General features: G+C 41.2%; 2 protein-coding genes across 3 annotated transcripts in view; both read right to left on the reverse strand.

Moving 5' to 3' along the window:
* Positions 1-8,327: 8,327 nt before the first annotated feature.
* Positions 8,328-12,677, reverse strand: LOC120555448 (zinc-binding protein A33-like). Its single transcript, XM_039794135.1, has one exon. The coding sequence runs from the start codon at positions 12,535-12,537 to the stop codon at positions 11,074-11,076; it is 1,464 nt and encodes a 487-aa protein (XP_039650069.1). The 5' UTR covers positions 12,538-12,677; the 3' UTR covers positions 8,328-11,073.
* A 4,292-nt stretch (positions 12,678-16,969) lies between these two features.
* wdr59 (WD repeat domain 59) overlaps positions 16,970-21,347 on the reverse strand; it is a gene marked incomplete at its 5' end in the record, with an annotated part of 26,630 nt that continues 22,252 nt past the window's right edge. For both annotated transcript variants that reach the window (XM_039794137.1, XM_039794136.1), the window contains 1 exon segment: positions 16,970-17,605. In XM_039794137.1, the coding sequence (XP_039650071.1) occupies positions 17,370-17,605 (236 nt within the window).

Raw genomic sequence — 21,347 nt, forward strand, 5'->3', positions numbered from 1 at the left:
TCAATGCCCCCAGCCTACACAGGGATGCACGAAAAGCTCTGCCGGAGGTGTGAGTTGAAAGTTTGTCGGACAGGGGCCTCCTCCAGACGTTCCCAATTTACCCGCACTACCCGTTTGGGCTTACCAGGTCTGTCCAGAGTCTTCCCCCCCCCCCCTGACACAACTCACCACCAGATGGTGATCAGTTGACAGCTCCGCCCCTCTCTTCACCCGAGTGTTCAAAACATACGGCCTCAGATCAGATGAAACGATTATAAAATCGATCATTGACCTTTGGCCTAGGGTGCTCTGGTACCAAGTACACTTATGAGCATCCCTATGTTCGAACATGGTGTTTGTTATAGACAATCCATGACTAGCACAGAAGTCCAACAACAAACAACCACTCTGGTTTAGATCAGGCCGTTCCTCCCAATCACGCCTCTCCATGTGTCTCCATCATCGCCCACGTGCGCGTTGAAGTCCCCCAGCAGAACAATGGAGTCCCCCACTGGAGCCCCATGCAGGACTCCAGTCAAGGTCTCCAAGAAGGCCGAATACTCCGAACTCCTGTTTGGTGCATATGCACAAACAACAGTCAGAGTTTTCCCCCCCACAACCCGCAGGCGTAGGGAGGCGACCCTCTCGTCCACCGGGGTAAACTCCAACGTAGCGGCGCTCAGCCGGGGGCTTGTGAGTATCCCCACACCCGCCCGGCGCCTCACACCCTGGGCAACTCCGGGAAGAAAAGAGTCCAACCCCTATCCAGGAGTACGGTTCCAGAACCGAGACTGTGCGTAGAGGTAAGCCCCACCAGATCTAACCAGTAGCGCTCCACCTCCCGCACCAGTTCCGGCTCCTTCCCCCACAGAGAGGTGACGTTCCACGTCCCCAGAGCCAGCGTCTGCTGCCCGGGTCTGGTCCGTCGAGGCCCCTGACCTTCACTGCCACCCATGTGACAGCGCACCCGATCCCAGTGGTTCCTCCCACAGGTGGTGGGCCCATGGGCATCTAGGTAGTGATGTAGATCAGTAATAACACAGTAAACATGAATAGGCAGTCTATATAAATGCTGAAATGTAGTGAATAGTTATTAGACAGTTAGTGTAAATATTGGTCTAGGTAAGTGATGTAGATCAGTAATAACAACATAAACATGAATAGACAGTCTATATAAATGCTGGGATTTAGTAATGAGTCAATATAATAGACAGTCTATATAAATGTTGAAATGTAGTGAATAGTCATTATACAGTTAGTACAAATAGTGTTCTAGGTAGTGATGTAGATCAGTAATAACACAGTAAACATGAATAGACAGTCTATATAAATGCTGAGATTTAGTGAATAGTCATTATATAGTTACTGCCGATTGTGGTCTAGATAGTGATGTAGATCAGTAGATGTACACAAATTGTGTGACAACAAAAGTGGGAAGAATAACAGTTGAGCATACCAGGGCAGATGAATAATGCAAAAGAGTGTGAACAGATATGCATATACATAGACACAGATGCATACATACATGCATACACACACACACACACACACACACACACACACATTTACACATGTTTTTCTATTCCATCTAACTTAGCACAAAAAGTAAGGACATTTGTGTTTGGTAGATTATTTCTCTGTGGTAACAATGCTTTTTGGCAATAAATCTTATACCATTGGAAAGCCTGTTTAGTTCCCTTAAAAATGGTGCCCCATTTGTAAGGAACATGCATATGTGGGCCGAGCAGCAGCGCTGAGTATGTGGGTTGCGCCCATGAAAAATTTGCCAACTCTTCTATGCCAATGCCAAACAGCTCATTCTGCCATTGACTCGTTTGGTGGATTGGGTGATTGAATTTTGAAGAAACAAGACATAATGGCAATTTAACAATTTATTCATTTCACAAACAGGAGCCTCAGTAGCGTGTGGGAGAACCATGCACAGCCACAACAGCCTGGCACCTCCTCCTCATGCTGGCCTATGTTCCAGTAGAACTGCATGAAGCAGGTCATTTAAAAATCTGGCTCCTCTGGCTCCACCTACAGCCTGTAGTGTGATTTGCAAAAAAACACTCCCTGTTCAGATGCACCAATCAGGGCCAGGGGGGGGAGGGAGTCTAACTGCATGTCAATCACTGCTCATGCACACCCATTCATTCTCCCTTGTGGGGGGAGGGGCTGAAAAGTTGTTGATGTTAAAAGTCCTGGATTGTCATAATCCTACCTAAAGCACCTTTAAATGATGTTTGCTCTCTCTCATTTGAAACAACCCTTGGATACTGTTCATTAGCTGTTGATTATTTACTTTGTACATCATTTGTGCAGTTTCAAAGTCAACAATATCTCTGAATTTTAGTGCTTTTAGTTTGATGAAAAGTGGATTAGTTGGTGCTCTATAAGTGGTTTTATTTACAATTCTTAAACCTACATTGTGTAATTTTTTGAGTTGTTCTTTCACAAATATGTACTCATTCATGTGTAATTACTTCCACCAACTAATCAAAGTATTCTCGTAAGTGTAGAATCTGACATTCAGAATCATTCAGAATACATACAGGCGACTCGCTCGAATGACGGCTGCCATGTAGCGCCTGCATCTTAAAATAAATTAGCCAAAGAGGGACATACCTCCATCTTTATAATACATTAGCCAAAGAGGGACATACCTCCATCTTTATAATACATTAGCCAAAGAGAGACATACCTCCATCTTTATAATACATTAGCCAAAGAGGGACATACCTCCACCTTTATAATACATTAGCCAAAGAGAGACATGCCTCCATCTTTATAATACATTAACCAAAGAGGGACATACCTCCATCTTTATAATACATTAGCCAAAGAGAGACATACCTCCATCTTTATAATACATTAGCCAAAGAGGGACATACCTCCACCTTTATAATAAATTAGCCAAAGAGGGACATACCTCCATCTTTATAATACCTCCATCTTGAGACTAAAGTTATATTGGAGTGGCTAGAACAGCTGCGTGGAAATGATGGAGATACTAAGAGATAATTTCTGGTTCGGCCACCGTAGGAGGAGGGGCTAGAAAGTAATATTCAGTTGGTTGTCATATACAATTTCGCTACACAACCGCTAGATGGGAGAAATTCTTACACAATGTAGCTTTAAGACTCTTTTTTGAAGGATGAATATAGGTTTAGTGTTTGTTTTGTAAGTGTTTCCCCATACTTCCAAACAGTAAGTAAAGTACGGCTGTATGAAGGAACAGTACAACGTGTACAATGAGCGTTGATTTAATAGGTATTCGATTTTATACAGTATTGCAATTGATTTTGATATTTTGGCCTTAATATAATGTATATGTGGCTTCCAACATAATTTTTCTCCCAGAAATTTAAGTTATTTTACTTTTCCTATTTCAATGTCATTTATCATAAGTTATTTTGTGTAAATTTGTTGCACGATTGTGTAGGAAAAAATGCGACCGATTCTACTCTGGCTCAAAAGGCCAGAGTCTTTTAAGAACCACCGGTCACTTCTCAAAGTTTCCCCTTTACTTATTGTGTTCGTTGAAAGGCAGACCAAGAAATTAATACTCAGGATTCGTTCAGTTAAACTATAACAATCTTTAGTAAAATGATATTGCAAACAGATATTTCATATGCATATGGATCAGCCGCTCCTTCGAGACTTTCTCTCCCTAACCACCAACAAAGTCTTTCCGGGTCTGACACCGGACCTTCCTTTTCCCTAAACAAATGAGGAGCACTTTTGCTCCACTAAATCTGAACCCGTCTTATCTTACACATGCCAGACAGGAGGAGACAGCGAGGCCATCCCAGGCTACAGGACATTCTTATTCTAAACCCAATATATTTCTACACCCTCTTTTTCCATAGCAACACGCTGTGGAACATAATCCTAATATTGGTAAAACAAAATAATGGGATCCCTCTTTCGAGACCTACATACAACTTACTGGCAATTTAGCCATCAGTAATAAGCAATCAAAAGTTAACTGTGATAGTAGATGTCATGTCAGAGCGGTGTGGTGAGTGGGTCTTATATGTAGATTTTAGCTCCTAATGTAAACTGCATAATCCATTGCTCTTTCTATGACTATACCAATGGTTACAATTATTTTTGTGGAAATCCCTAAACATCGTGTATCATGCAAACTTCAAACAAACATCTTTTGTAATTATTGTAATTAATTAAAAATTGTAAAATCATACTTCAAACCTATGTCTTGCTTAAGGCTATATTGACTATGGGCTGATTTTCAGCCACGCGCAATATCTGTGAAACAAAGAAGGGAGTCTCTGACAGCAGATAAGAGGATAGAAAAACAGTTGGAGATAGGAAACGGGGACTCAGGGAGATGGGGCACTGGGTGGTGACTTCCTCGTCGGAGGAAGTGTCAGCCTCGTCGAAACAGTCCCCATAGTTGGCAAGGTGAGTAAATTCAGTCATGGCTAACATCTGATTAGCCGGGGGAGCACCCTCTTTTGATAACGCCGTTATTATCAGTCTATTGATTAGAGTTCTGAGACAGAAAACAAATTATATTAAAAATATATTTAGTCTCTGTCAGCTTTATTTTTAAAATTTCCAATCAACTGTATTTTTGATTGATTTTTAGCACTTTACTTTTGTATTTTCACAATTTTCATCAGCTTTTGGCATTTTGAAAAAAAAATATCGTTTAAAAACTGTTATGTTCCTTTCAAATAGTGGAAGTCAATCAAAACAAAACTAAATTGTCTTTAAAGTAGTTTTTAAAATAAAAAAAAATGATGTGAACACTTTATTTATTAAACACCTTATTTATTACTGCTACTATATCCCTTCTATTTGAGGCATGACAAGCTCATGACTCAAAAACGCAGCACATATAAATTATCTGTTTATTGGTTTTATAACCTGTATGGAAGCAACAAAAAGTTCAATGAATCATTTCTTTAAAAGAAAAGGAAATTACCAAAATAAAATGTTTTCAACATCAACTTAATTAATAATTTAGTTTTTAAGCAATTTGTGATATAGCAACCCAAGAACTCACTAGAGTATGATATTAAAACTGCTGTCAGGCTGAAATCTCATATCAACCTGTATTGGTTTCAATATAACCAATAAACTAAGACGAATATATGTTGTTTATTTTCTTTTTATCTGTAGTTTGTAATCCAAAGCTATACTAATCACTGTCTGGTAGTTCTAAAAATCATTATGAATAAAAGTTTTTTAGGCCTATAGAGCAAACCTAAGTATTTCTAATTTGACATCTATTTATCCAATTTGTTACCTGATATGGGAAACATATCACATTATCATTTTTATAACAAAAACTGTATCAAAATGATTGCTGAAACTAACCTGTACATGCACAACTCCTGTTTTTCTCTTATATCTGAGTGTGTGTGTGTTGCTGTGGCCTTGCAGTGTGTCTTTAGGGATCTGGCAGTCCCAGCATCGGGAAGACTGCAGAGCCAGTTTCATATTCACGAACGCTTCATTAGCTTCGGCAGCAAAAAGTCTTACAGTGACCTCAGGAACGTGTACAGACATTTTATGTGACCGGCTCAAGTAAAAGTACTAATCGTTAACACTAAACTAAAAAAGCTGCTATTCTGTTCATTTTACATGTAAACAGCACTGTACCAAAAAAAAAAAAAGGAATAATAATAATTCAGCCTTGAGAGATGTAGAAAAAACACAAGCTGGGCACTTAAAAAAACTATATTCGTCGTCAGTCAAGTATGCAGCTACAACACAGTCAGTATCAGTCCAAATCAGAGGTGAGTTTGTCAAACCGTCATTATGTCTCTGAAGAACCGTTTTGAGCATTCTTCATCAGGCCCTGTAGTAACATGAGCTGTGTAATGCAAGTTGTCAGGTTTCATACAGTCAGAGGCAGGGCGATTTACAGACGCCGCCTCAGTGAGGTCATTTTAGCCACACTGTAATTAACAAATGTGCTTATGTCAAATGCATCATTATGATAAATTCTCAAACCATCAGGTGTTGAGGTTAAACCAATGTTAAAAGTGCACATTAAATCACTACCTAAGCAAAATAAGTGGACATAAATCAGACACCAAAAAAGTTTCCCATGTACATGAGAAAGGAACAGAGAATTGTTCTTTTACTGTTTGACCTGTATTCCCAACTGACCAAATAGAATAACCACTGAGCTTCAGTGTCAAATCTTTAGCTCTAATAATCAAGTTTGTAGCACCAGTTAGTTAAAAAAAAAATTGAGTGGAATCCCCTTTAACTTTACTATGAATTGGTTTAACTTTTAAGATTATTTTTCAGAACTTTCTAATCATTGTCCCTAATAGCAAAAAAAAAACAGTGTATCAGTGCAAAGCATTTCTTCATTGCATGAAGCGAGTGTGTGTGTGGTATGTAAAACCGCTATGTGTATGCTCAAAACTTCTTGGACTCCTCCTCTCTCGGTGAGAGGGTGTGTGTGTACGCGTGAAATTTGAGCTAGTTGCTCGCTGGCTGTCGTCCTGTCTACACCTCTAGTGCTCTATCTTAACAGGGGTGTGTGTGTTGTAGGGTTCTGTCAATAAAGTTTTCCCTACTTCTATTCAATCTTGTTCCAACATTTTCAATTTGTCCATACTTATCACAAATGTAATTACCCAAATATTATACACAAAAAAATAATCCCAAAATGGTTATTAATACAAAACAAAACAAAATTGTTATTAATCTATTTCAGTTTCCAACGTCAGTTTTTGCTTCTGGAATTTTCAATACCTAATTCAAATCACCTTTTTAAAATTAATTCATTTAATTTTGATCGCCCTTGCTGCTTGAAATTGCTTCCGTCTTAAGATCAGTGCGGATTCAGTAGAGCCCTCCGTGGTTTCTGATCTTCTCTCTCTGAATGCTTTTTTGGCGAGGTAGAGGCGAAGATCGTTGATCTCGGATCGCGAGTCCTCAGTCACCCACGGAGACTCTTATCTGATTTGCACCTGATCCCCACTTTCTGACTCCTTTCTCTGCAAAACTGCAACAATCTAGTTGGCATTGTTTATATAACAACCCAACTATCTAATCCACACGGTTGCCACAGTCTCAACTAGGCCTACAGTCTTACTATAAAACAAAGCCAAGCATTGCCACCATTAAACCAACACGCTAACAATCTACAACCCTAAACTGGACCAACATTTGCCACATAAAGTTATCACACCAAATACATTAATCGTTGCACACATAAAAGTTATCACACCAAATACATTAATCGTTGCACACATAAAAGTTATCACACCAAATACATTAATCGTTGCACACATAAAAGTTATCACACCCGTGGAACGATGTGACAGTTATCGAGGCGTAGTATTGCTTTTTTCTTTTAAAGCCAACCCCCCTTCTTCCCCCCGATAACCCTCGCCCTCTAAGCCCTCTTCAGCCGTACAGCCGTTACAGATACTGTCAGCGGGGCGGATGGTTAAGCCTATATTAGAGGAGTTGTTTCAGATACTTCCCTATGGTTAATACTGTAGGTATTGAAACATCATAGGTTCAACTATTATAAATATTGCATTCTAAATATTAATAGGTTCAAAGGAATCAGTTTTAAATACTTCCCTATGGTTTAGATTATTTTTTTAGAGAGACACACACACCCCCGCATTCGCGGGTTCTCGCTACGGTGGAAACCCGATGACAAGACAAGAGGCTTTTGATTGACAACCTAGATGTCCCCCGTATGTGAAATACACAGCACACAGAAGATCTTTACAACCAAACAATTACAATTGATTACTCACACTCAGACAGCCACTTCTTCCTCGGTCACAGAAGCTTCCGATCAGCTGGAGGATCAAAGGTCTGCTTGTCAGTCCCCGGGGTTGCTGCAAACCGCACGGTTAAAGAGGAGGCCACCACTTCCCCTTTCGGGGTGTCCCCGCTCACACGAGTAAGTGGCAAAAAAGAAGAAAAAGGAAAAAAGGGGAAAAAAGGGGAAAAAAGGGGAAAAAAGAGCGAAAAAAGACTCAAGGCTTTTTGGGTCACCTTGCTCAAGACGAACACAGGCGGTTTTATTATTTTTAAAAAAAGCAAAAAGTTAACAAGCAAACAAAATAAAATGAAAAAATGAACAGAGTTCAATCACTCAAAAAATGCTCTAAGACACAGGAGGTCCCTACAGTAAGGGTATCGGTCAAGAGAGCAGAAAACGAGCCCAAGAGAGAGAGGAAGCAGAGCGAGAGCTCCTTTTTTTTCTTGGTCCCCCAGGGAGGTGCCTCTCGGCCCTTTTCCTGGCCATCCAGGGAGGTACTGAACCCCTGTGCTGAGAGCACTAGGAGTCTAGTGCTGCCCTAAAAAGAGGCCTTTGACTTGCAAAGCTTCTCTTTTTATACACAATTCATCCCCCTCCCTTCATAGATGCAGCTTGGGGGTGTTCAACCACTTTATATGACCTTACATGGTAATACAGTCTTAAAGCAAGCATCAGGTTGGATAAACGTAAAAAATCTCATATGACGATATTTCCTACATGCATATGCATTTTGCTATCTAACATACAATCTAATGGAACGGTTCATCACTAGGTCAATGCAGTAACCTCTTTCACCCCTCTGTGCATCAAGAGCCTAACTCCCAAGTGCATGTATACAGGGCCCCAACAGCACTTCCTCTTTCCAGCTGTGCAGGTTTAGACAGACAGTTGCACAAAACAACTCATGCATCTGAAGCCTCTTGCAAACACTTCCTCTTCACGACTGCGGGATCAAATAGGCAGCTTCACACAGTAACTCACACTAAAATGTATCCAAGCATGTTTATAGTAATATCAGTAACACAGAAACTTAGCATGGTTATATTTCTAAAGGCACATTAACACCCACAAGCTAAAATCAAAAGCAGTATGATAGTTTCAAAAGCAGAAATATATATTTAGCTGTTTTGGATGACTCATGTCACAAGCAGAAATACAGTCTCAACTGTTCTTGAGCTAGAACATGTCAAAAGCAGAAGTGTAGGTTTGGCTGTTTTTTTGGATTAATACAGATACATTTCAAAAAGCAAGAATATTTCAACAAGCAGGAGTACAGTTTTTAATTGTATTTTGGATTTTCACATACTCTCGTTCAACACACCAACTACATTAATCTTTGCACACATAAAAGTTATCACACCAACTACATTAATGCGCTGGTTTTCACCTGGGTTTTCGAGACTGGATCGCTATGGGCAAGGCCCCATGCAAGGTCACTTTTGTATTTTTATTTTTTATCTTTTACTGCATGTCCCCAATTTACTTTACGCACTTCTGATTTTTTATCTTACACCAATTCTCCAACAGTTGTCGCTCTTAGACCATATCTCGAAACCCAGTTTTCCAGTAGAACACAGCACTGCATGTATTCACATGCAGTAATACCAACAATTTTGACCGGTTCAAATTTTGACAGCTCTCCCTACGCGAGGTGTCTTTACTTTGTAATCACAGACTGGTGTCTGTGTTACTTTTATTCAATCATAGGCAACACTTCTCAAGTGTCTGTTATTCTTATTCAATCACAGACAACACTTCTCAAGTGTCTGTTATTCTTAGACAACACTCCTCACTCGAGATGTCCAGTTTTTACCAGGCGACACTCCTACCTCGTTGCGTCTGGCTCTGCGTGCAATATCACTTACAGTACTGGTTAGCCCAATTATTAATTAAAACCCAAGATGTCTTACCCTCACAGATCCAAAAGAAATTTAGTTTTGAGGTCCGAATGTGAGAATTTTTGTCTTATTAAAGACAAAACAGGCATTCTCTTACCTTTAATTTTGGCCAACATTTGGATCAGGAGAGAAGTCCGGGTATGTAATGTCCGGCCAAAAAGTTCAAAAAAGATTGGCCAAAAGATTGTCTGTTCCTTTAAGAGGTTTTATTAGGTGCATTCTGTTCCAATTGTTTATTAAACAAATGAGGAGCACTTTTGCTCCACTACATTTGAACCCGTCTTATATTTCTACAATTGCCAAAAATTATAAATTTTGTTAAAGGTGCACTATGACTTCCTGCATGGTTTAAGCGCGATTAAATTTTTGTCTCAAATCGTAGTCACCTCTCCTTGATCTGCTAGCTGCCTGCCCCCTGAACACACCGTGAAAAAGCCCGGTCTCGGGAGACAACACAGGGGTCGTAAACGTCAAACAAACACTAGGGGCACAGGCTGTGCACCAAAATACAACAAACCACGTTATAGCCAATCACTGACAAGATTGTTGTGGGAGGGGGTGGGGGTTAGTGACAGTTAGTCAGTTAGTCATGACAGTTACAGAAAACATGGGGGGAGGGGCGAGCTTGCTCTGTTTTGTTTGGAATTTACTTAGAACGTCAACAGAATTGACCGTGCATGAACTCATAGTGCACCTTTAAGTTCAGTGTTAGTTTATTTGCATCAAACCAGCTCTTCATCTTTTTAAATTCATTTTCCACTGTATCCAAGAGTTGTTCCAGATTTCCCCCAGAACAGATTAAATTAGTGTCATCAGCAAATAAAATGGTTTTCAGTGTTTTTGACACCTCCCATACATTATTTATATACAAGTTAAACAACAATGGTCCCAACACTGACCCCTGGGGACCCCACAGGTGATTTTCTTTAACTTTGATTTAAGGTTTTACAATCAACATATTTTGATTATGTAAGTAGCTATTTAACCAAGAAAGTGCAGTCCCCCTAATTCCATATTTGTGTAATTTAATGATCAATAAATTGTGGTCTACTGTATCAAATACCTTCTTAAAATCCAATAATATCCCCACTGCATATTTTTTTTGTTCTATTGCAGTTGTTATTTCTTCTACACATTGTAAGTGCACATTAAGTTGTCCTATTAGCCCTGAAACCATATTGCTGATCACACAGTATATTGTGTTTAGTAATGAAGTTGTCGAGCCTTGTAGAGAATATTTTTTCTAGTATTTTGGAGAACTGGGAGAGCAGTGAAACAGGTCTGTATTTTCAAAGTGTATGGTTTTTCACCAGCCTTGCATATTGGTATAGCCTTTGCCATTTTCATGTTATCTGGAAAAACTCCAGTTTTCAGTGATTGATTTCATACATGCATGGTTTAACAACATTAACACTCACCCTATACCTTACCCATCGTCTCTCCTCTCTCCACCGTCTCTGAGTTCTCTGAACCTCGCAGAGAAATCTCAGCTGGACAGATTTTGATTTCTGCAGTTTTAGCATCGCCAGCTGGTCCGATACTAAACCAAGGGAAGAGTTTCTCAGTGAAAGTGTCTCTGAGAGTGGAGATGTGAGTCATGTCTTCAGCGTTGTAGAAGGACACCTCCCCTCCCTCATAATCCAGCTGGACTCTGATCCTCTGGAGACTCTTCTTCACTTTGACACTCTTAGATCCATCATTGTATTTTCCACTGTGATGTACTAAACACCAGAGTCCATATTCTGGTGAAGCATGTATTTCTCCCTTCCTGTCAGCTGACTCTTTGGCTAAACCCACATTCCAGTTAGGATAATCTCCCACCTCCACCTCCCAGCTGTGTTTCCCTGAGCTGAAACCCTCAGAGCCCAGAACAGAGGCATACCTGCTGTATCTCTCTGGATTATCTGGAAGCTTCTGGTTTGTGTCTCCCCATCTCACACTGGTCAGATCATCAGACAGACAGAGAAGGGAGTGTGCAGTGTTTGGGTCCAGAATGACGGGACAGAAGTGGACTTTGTCCTTCATCTTCTCCCAAACTCTGAAGGACAGGTTGCCCAGATGTTTGGCCACATCTGTCAGTGCTCCTGAGAGCAGCTGTGGATCTGACAGCGAGCACTGGACTCTGGCTCTGCTCTGAGAGGCTTTATAACTGCTGAGGAACGGCACGCTGTCTTTCTGCAGGTCTGCTTCCACAGCAGAGATGCTGTCTGACAGAGAGGAGATCTGCTCCTGAATCCTCTTCCCCATCTGCTGCTCTTCCTCCCTCAGAGCTGCCAGTCTGGACTCCTCTTCCTCTTTCAGGAACTGGTGCAGCTTGTTGAACTCAGCTCTGATCTGTCTCTCTGTAGACAGCAGCTGCTTCTTGGAGTGTGGAGTTATTTCATCGTATGTTTCCTCCACTCGTCTGTGTTTGTCCCTCTTGTCCTGCAGAGACTGTAAGTCAGATTTCAGCTGCTCCTTCAGATCTCTGACTACTTGTTCTACAGGAATCACAGTGTGACCGTGGTGGAGAGAAAACTCACAGACAGGACACACAACTCTATCTTCATCCTTACAGAACAAATAAGGGACTTCTGGATGTTCATCACACACCACCTCCACCTTCTTCTTTTCTTTTCCTGTCTCAGATGATTCAGATTTCTGTTCCCCAGGGTACCCAAGGTTGTCAGCCAGTTCATTCAGTGTAAAGTTCACCCCAATAATCTCTTTTGAGGATTTTCTTTTACAAATGGGACAGTTTTTGTTGTTAGCTTGTTCCCAGAATGTGTGCAGGCAGCTTGAACAGAAGCTGTGGTTGCAGCTCAGAGACACAGGATCTCTGAAAGTCTCTGAACACACATGGCAGTTCAGGTAACTTTCAACAAGATCAGTGTTCTCAGCCATCTGTCTTTGTATCTAAATGTCTCTCAAAAACAAGACTCACCGAGTTCCTGTCCCTTCTCTTGACTGCTTCAAATCTTCCCGTCGTGTGTTTTCCAGCAGAGATCTCACACCCTGTAAAGGTATCTCGGCTCCGTTCAGCAATGTCAAAATCTACTTTCCTTTTCACTCAACTCTCACCAGTTTAGTTATAAACAGCAGGAAATGCTGTGATGTCATTTAGTCACAGGCAGATGGAGGCAGTCATTCAGAGTTCAATGTTTCTTGATTACAGGTTTTTTTTTTTCAGTTGCTAGGATGCATTTCTCAATACTTGGGTCACTTTTTCAAAACTCTTCACACAGTGAGCACAACAGAAGTATATTTGGGCTTAACTGTGGATCATGTATCATTGCTTTGCACAAAATGCATTCAAAGACTACATCTTTCAAATGACATTCATTCTTTTCTCACTTCAACACAACAACCACCAAAACTCTACGTACCTACAGGCCAATTTGCACATGCTAACATACTGTTTTCAAAACTGTTAAACTTAAATTCAAAACAATAACATAAGACAGCAATTTGCTACATTTCTACAGTAAAATTATAATGAAATATATTTTGAATCGAAAAATTCGAAATATATTCCTGCATGATCTCTATGAAAGGGTTGTGCTAGTTGAGGAAAGAGATGCCGAGAGAATAAATCAGCCAACATTTATAATTGTATAGGACAATGTGGCATTTCACCACTCCCGTGCAGTCACCGAGTGGTTTGCAGCCCATCCCAGAATGGTGTCACTTTTCCTCCCACCTTACTTTCCATTATTCAACCCCATAAAGCAGGGGTGTCAAACTCAACTTCCCTAAGGGCCACACTAGAAATGAGAATCACATCAAGGGCCATACATAGAGTGTATTGGTTTTATGTCATGGGAAAAGTCAAATATGTTTGACTGTATTATTGCATGTCTCATATAGTCTTCTCACTTACAGTTTGGTCGACAAAAATGTTGAAGAAAATGCCAAAAACGTTTTGAAAAAGCGACAAAAATGTTGGAGAAAAACAATGTGAAAAGTGACAAAAAGTAGGTGGGCTAAAATGTATATAAGGGGCCGGATCAAAATTAGCAAGGGGCTGGATTTGGCCCGCGGGCCTTGAGTTTGACACGTGTGCCATAGAGGAATTATTTTCCTCATGGAGGTGGAAGGTTTATGACCACCATCCACATAATCAAATGTCCCTCCTGGAAGCAATGAATGCTGGATGCCTGGACATATCAGCAGAAGATTGCCAGAGATGGATCAGGCATGCCAGAAGATTCTTTCCTAGGTGTATTGCCCTAGGCCTTTCTGGAACAGTACTAAAGTGGTTTGAATCCTATTTAAAGAATATAAATTACTGTGTCAATAGGTAACTATGCATCTGAGCGTACAAGTTTGACATGTGGATTTCCCCAAGGCTCCATCCTGGGGCCTCTACTGTTTGATATGTACATGCTGCCCCTAGCTAAAATCATGGAAAAGAACAACATAAGCTATCGTAGATATTCGGACGACACACAGATTTATATAACCTTGTCACCCGGAGACTACAGTCCAATACAAAACCTGGCCAGGTGCATTGAACAAACCAACGATTGGATGTGCCAGAATTTCCTAAAATTAAAGAAAGATAAAACGGAAGTGATCATTTTTCTTCAGTTACAGTACTAGAAAATGCATTTCCTGCAGAAAATGCGTGGGAATGCTGGATAGCTGTATTGCTAAAGCTAACTGGATGAATAGCTTAAATATGTAAAAAGAAGATTAAGTAGTGAAAATTGTTGAAAAAGTAGGAATGGTTTTAATTAACTTGGATTTCATATCATAGTACCACTAAAAAAGATGTGGAATAATTCGTTTTTTTTAAAAGCTTATGCTAAAGCTAAACTGGGTTGCTGGTTAAAATGTGTAAGAAAAAGGTGAAGTTGATAGACAGACAGAGAGATGGGTAAAAGAAGCAGACAGACAGACACAGACAGAGGCACAGACAGATAGACAGAAAGAGAGCGATGCATAAGAGAAGCAGACAGAGAGAGAGGGAGAGAGACAGGGAAAGAGAAAAAAGAGAAAGGAGAGAGAAGAGAGAAAGAGAGAGAGAAAGAAAAAGAGAAAAGAGAGGAAGAGACAAAAACAGAAAAAGAGAGAAAAGAGAAACAGAAAAGAGAAACAGAAAAGAGAAAAGAAAGAAAAGAGAAAAAGAGAAAAAAGAGAAACGGAAAAGAGAAAAGAAATAAAAGCGAAAAATAAAAAAGAAAAGTAGAAAGAGAAAAGACAGAAAAGGGAAAAGAGAGAAAAGAAAGAGAAAATAGAAAAGAGAGAAGAGATAGAGAAAAGAGAAAAAAGACAAAAGAGAGAGAGAAGAGAAAGAGAAAAGAAAGAAGAGAGAAAAGAGAACAAAGAGAAAAGAAAGAAAGAGAAAAGAGAAAAGAAAGAAAAGAAAGAAAAGAGAAAAAACAGAAGAGAAAAGAAGTGAAAAGAGAAAAGAAAGAAAAGAGAAAAGAGAGAAAAGAGAGAAAAGAGAGAAAAGAAAGAAAAGAGAAAGAGAAAAGAGAGAAAAGAGTCAAATGAGAAAAGAGAAAATAGAGGAAAGAGAGAAGAGAGAAAAGAAAGAAAAGAGAGAAAAGAGGGAAAGGAGTAAATAGCGAGAGAAATGAGAAAAGAGAGAAGAGAAATGACAAAAAAGAGAAGACAGACAGACAGACAGACAGAAGTGGAACGCAAAAGATATAGACTAATGTTCATATTAATGCCTGTAGTATCTGTGAAAGTGCTGTCATGGTAACCATTGACCAGTGAATATGTTTGTAAACACCCTTTGATGTCTGTGATGAGATCTCTTTGATCTAAAATCAGTTGACGAGCGTGTCACCTGCTGAAACTGCCACCTGTGCCACACTGCAGCTATTCAGAGACACTGACAGCGAGCTCTCAAATAAAGGCTCAGACTGCAAAAATGATAAGGAGTATCAGTCAAATGATGTAATCATGAGCACCACAAGGTCTTTGTGAACATATCGGTATAAAATGTATGTGGATAAACTTAAAAATGTGGGCATATCAGCGATTTATAAAAAGTGGTTCGCTCTGCATTTCACTCAGAAATGTGGAGGATGTTAAACAGGGCAGCGAATGGAGGAAGATTTGGAACTCTCGTCATTTGGAAGCTCACGGAGCCAAAAGTATAAGACATATCACATAACTGAGCACATTGGCTGAAACTAGACAAAAAGACCTACTTTTTGATGTATCACATGTGCATGACAAGTAAAAATTGTGGGTGTGAGAGCAATTTATAGAGAAGGAACTAAGATAATTTTTCAAAGCTTCACACTGTAATTGATGACATCATCACTCTAAGCAGCCCAAAATCCTGAAATGATCACTAAACTTAAACAGCTTTTTCACAAAAACTGTAAAAGACATCAAAACACATAATAGTTCCTGAATACCTGAATATTTTGTGGAACAGTTTAAAGTTTGAATCACATCTGTAGGTGAAAGAATGTAGGAGGAGATACATTTTGAAGCAGAAGAGGGTTTGAAGGATTTGAAGCATGCTCTCATTGACTTTAATGTTAAAATAAAATGTTTAAAAGCTTAATATTTAAAAAGTGTAAATAGTAGAAAAAAAGTTGAAGTCCCATCATCTCCTGAAAGAGCTGAAGATTTTAAAAGTTGAATGGTTTTAATAGTTGAAAGTATGCAATACTTTCAGCTATTAATATATAATATTTAATTCTTTTTTTCATTCTTCCTCCTTTTTTTTGGGCCCCCCCTGCCTTTTTTAAACCTCCCCATAAAGTGGCCTTTTTTTTTTTTTTTTTAAACCCTCCTTAACCCCTTTTTTTTTCTTCTTTTTTTTTCCTCCCTACCACAACCCCCCACAAACCCCCCCCACCCACCAACACTGTGAGAGCGCCCCCCCCTCCCCCCTTTTTTCGCCTTCCCAGTGTCCAGGCTGCAGACCTCCGAGCTGCTGACTCGCTGCGTCTTCTGTCGACTCAAATCTCCCTCCAGGTACCGGCCACAGCCGCCGCCGCTCATGTGACTTCCTGTCCCGGAGGTCAGAGGTCAGAGGTCAACCACGCAGCAGCAGCAGCAGCCGGTAGGAACCGGAGACGGCCTCAACTTCAGAGTACCTTCCTCTCTCCGTGTGTCCTGTGGGTTTGTCCACTGCCACACATTTTACAAATAGTTATGTTTCTAGAAATTAAAAAAACACTCAGCCAAAAGGCACAAAATGTCGAAAACAAGAAGCTGACTGCAGTGAAGACTACAACTCCCATGATGCAACGCTGCTTCACCAAACTGCTTCTTTTCTTATTGTTTTGGATTGAGAGGCAGAAAATCTACAGATTGTGTGTTTAAAGTTCTTTTAAGTTTTTCTATAAAAAGACACTCTGACTGAATTCAAACATACTTTAATTATTATTTTACACATAAAGTACATTTGTTGGAGTTTCACACATTCTTCATTTTCTTGACAGAATATTCAGAAACTTATTCTTCCCATTTCATAACAGTCCTGTGAGTCTGTAAGGCCGCTGTGAACATCAAGTGACAGAAAGATATAGAAATATCTCCTTAAAGGGTATTTAAGCAAAGTGTCCAAAACTGAGAGAGTCCGGTTCAGTTTTCTCTGGTTCTGGTTCTGGGTCAGGAGGATTTTATCCTCTCTTGGACGGACTAGCATCGCCATCAGCTGTTTGACTCTCTGTGCGTCAGAGGCTCAGATCCGTCCCCGTCACCCCGCCCGTCTCTCCCAGGAGGTGCGTTGGTTTCCGTCTGCGGGGGCGTCCGTGGCATCAGAAGGTGCTCTGCAGCAGGCAGTGGCAGCCGCAGCCGGCCGGACACTCGTCCTGGCGCCGGAACCAGTCCATCATGTGACTGGTGTGTCCCCCGTGGCCGCAGCTCAGGCAGAAGTTGGAGGAACCGCGGACGGCCACGTGACAGATGGCGCACTGGAAGGTCAGCCGCTTGCACACGGCGCACTGCGTGCCGCGAGCTTGACTGCGACAGTAACAGCAGTACACGCCGAACTCTGCAGGGAGACAGCAGCTGGTTAGTATCACCACACCAGGGTCTACACGAGACCTAAACCACAACCAGGGTCTACATGAGACCTAAACCACAACCAGGGTCTACATGAGACCTAAACCACAACCAGGGTCTACACGAGACCTAAACCACAACCAGGGTCTACATGAGACCTAAACCACAACCAGGGTCTACACGAGACCTAAACCACAACCAGGGTCTACACGAGACCTAAACCACAACCAGGGTCTACATGAGACCTAAACCACAACCAGGGTCTACATGAGAGCTAAATCACAACCAGGGTCTACATAAGAACTAAATCACAACCAGGGTCTACACGAGAACTAAACCACAACCAGGGTCTACACGAGAACTAACCCACAACCAGGGTTTACACAAGAACTAAACCACAACCGGTGTCTACATGAGAGCTAAACCACAACCAGGGTCTACATGAGACCTAAACCACAACCGGTGTCTACATGAGAGCTAAACCACAACCAGGGTCTACATGAGACCTAAACCACAACCGGTGTCTACATGAGAGCTAAACCACAACCAGGGTCTACACGAGAACTAAACCACAACCAGGGTCTACACGAGAACTAAACCACAACCAGGGTCTACACGAGAACTAAACCACAACCAGGGTCTACATGAGAGCTAAACCACAACCAGGGTCTACATGAGACCTAAACCACAACCAGGGTCTACATGAGACCTAAACCACAACCGGTGTCTACATGAGAGCTAAACCACAACCAGGGTCTACATGAGACCTAAACCACAACCAGGGTCTACATGAGAACTAAACCACAACCAGGGTCTACACGAGAACTAAACCACAACCAGGGTCTACACGAGAACTAAACCACAACCAGGGTCTACACGAGAACTAAACCACAACCAGGGTCTACACGAGAACTAAACCACAACCAGGGTCTACACGAGAACTAAATCACAACCAGGGTCTACATGAGAACTAAATCACAACCAGGGTCTACACGAGAACTAAACCACAACCAGGGTCTACACGAGAACTAACCCACAACCAGGGTCTACACGAGAACTAAACCACAACCAGGGTCTACACGAGAACTAAACCACAACCAGGGTCTACACGAGAACTAAACCACAACCAGGGTCTACATGAGAGCTAAACCACAACCAGGGTCTACATGAGACCTAAACCACAACCGGTGTCTACATGAGAGCTAAACCACAACCAGGGTCTACATGAGACCTAAACCACAACCGGTGTCTACATGAGAGCTAAACCACAACCAGGGTCTACACGAGAACTAACAACAACCAGGGTCTACAACGAGAACTAAACCACAACCAGGGTCTAACGAGAACTAAACCACAACCAGGGTCTACATGAGACCTAAAAGACAACCAGGGTCTACATGAGACCTAAACCACAACCGGTGTCTACATGAGAGCTAAAACACAACCAGGGTCTACATGACACCTAAACCACAACCAGGGTCTACATGAGAACTAAACCACAACCAGGGTCTACACGAGAACAAAACTAACCAGGGTCTACACGAGAACTAAACCACAACCAGGGTCTACACGAGAACTAAACCACAACCAGGGTCTACACGAGAACTAAACCACAACCAGGGTCTACATGAGAGCTAAACCACAACCAGGGTCTACATGAGACCTAAACCACAACCGGTGTCTACATGAGAGCTAAACCACAACCAGGGTCTACATGAGACCTAAACCACAACCAGGGTCTACATGAGAACTAAACCACAACCAGGGTCTACACGAGAACTAAACCACAACCAGGGTCTACACGAGAACTAAACCACAACCAGGGTCTACACGAGAACTAAATCACAACCAGGGTCTACATGAGAACTAAACCACAACCAGGGTCTACACGAGAACTAAACCACAACCAGGGTCTACACGAGAACTAAACCACAACCAGGGTCTACACGAGAACTAAACCACAACCAGGGTCTACACGAGAACTAACCACACAACAGGGTCTACACGAGAACTAAACCACAACCAGGGTCTACACGAGAACTAAACCACAACCAGGGTCTACACGAGAACTAAACCACAACCAGGGTCTACACGAGAACTAAACCACAACCAGGGTCTACACGAGAACTAAACCACAACCAGGGTCTACAGCCAGATGATTGATGTATGATGAATGATTGTCTATGTGATTTGTCTGGTATGTACTGTATGTTCCTGTGTACCATGTATGTACTGTATGTTCCTGTGTACCATGTATGTACTGTATGTTCCTGTGTACCATGTATGTACTGTATGTTCCTGTGTACCATGTATGTACTGTATGTTCCTGTGTACCATGTATGTACTGTATGTTCCTGTGTACCATGTATGTACTGTATGTTCCTGTGTACCATGTATGTAATGTATGTTCCTGTGTACCATGTATGTAACTGTATGTTCCTGTGCAAATCTGTATGCTGCAATTGTATCCTGTGTACCATGTATGTACTGTATGTTCCTGTGTACCATGTATGTACTGTATGTTCCTGTGTACCTTGTATGTACTGTATGTTCCTGTGTACCTTGTATGTACTGTATGTTCCTGTGTACCATGTATGTACTGTATGTTCCTGTGTACCATGTATGTACTGTATGTTCCTGTGTACCATGTATGTACTGTATGTTCCTGTGTACCTTGTATGTACTGTATGTTCCTGTGTACCATGTATGTACTGTATGTTCCTGTGTACCATGTATGTACTGTATGTTCCTGTGTACCTTGTATGTACTGTATGTTCCCAAAATTCATGTATGTAATGTATGTTCCTATGTAACCTTGTAGTAAAATTGTATGTTCCTGTGTACCATGTATGTACTGTATGTTCCTGTGTACCATGTATGTACTGTATGTTCCGTGTACCATGTATGTACTGTATGTTCTGTGTACCATGTATGTACTGTATTTTCTGTGTACCATGTATGTACTGTATGTTCCTGTGTACCCTTGTTGTACTGTATGTTCCTGTGTACCTGTATGTACTGTATGTTCCCTGTACCATGTATGAATTGTATGTTCCTGTGTACCATGTATGTACTGTATGTTCCTGTGTACCTTGTATGTAACTGTATGTCCCTGTGTACCATGTATGTACTGTATGTTCCTGTGTACCTTGTATGTACTGTATGTTCCTGTGTACCTTGTATGTACTGTATGTTCCTGTGTACCATGTATGTACTGTATGTTCCTGTGTACCTTGTATGTACTGTATGTTCCTGTGTACCATGTATGTACTGTATGTTCCTGTGTACCATGTATGTACTGTATGTTCCTGTGTACCTTGTATTGTACTGTGTTGTCATGGCAATAAAGTATTGAACTTGAACTTGAACTACATGAGAGAGATCAGAGATCTGCGAGATCGGCCAAATCCGGCCCCCCCCGCAGATTTTGATCCAGCCCGCTTATCAATTTAGGTTCACATTACATTTTGGCCAACTGGAGGTCGTTTTTGGAGTGAGTGTGTGTGTGTGTGTGTGTGTATGCTGTCTGTGTGTCTCTTCTTGTGTGTCACTTGTGTATGTGTGTCACTTGTGTGTGTGTGTCTTTTTGTGCCCTCTCTGTCTCTGTATGGTCTCTGTTTGTATGTGTGTCACTGTGTGTGTGTGTGTGGTTTCTTGTGTGTGTGTCTCTGTTTGTATGTGTGTCACTGTGTGTTCTCTGTGTGTGTTTCCTTTGTGTGTGTCTGTGTTTG

The sequence above is a fragment of the Perca fluviatilis genome, chromosome 3, assembly GCF_010015445.1.
Source record: "Perca fluviatilis chromosome 3, GENO_Pfluv_1.0, whole genome shotgun sequence".
NCBI lineage: Eukaryota > Metazoa > Chordata > Actinopteri > Perciformes > Percidae > Perca > Perca fluviatilis.

What these genes read in the sequence shown, in the direction of transcription:
- LOC120555448 (XM_039794135.1), bottom strand. Translation starts at nt 12,537, where the DNA reads ATGGCTGAGAACACTGATCTTGTTGAAAGTTACCTGAACTGCCATGTG.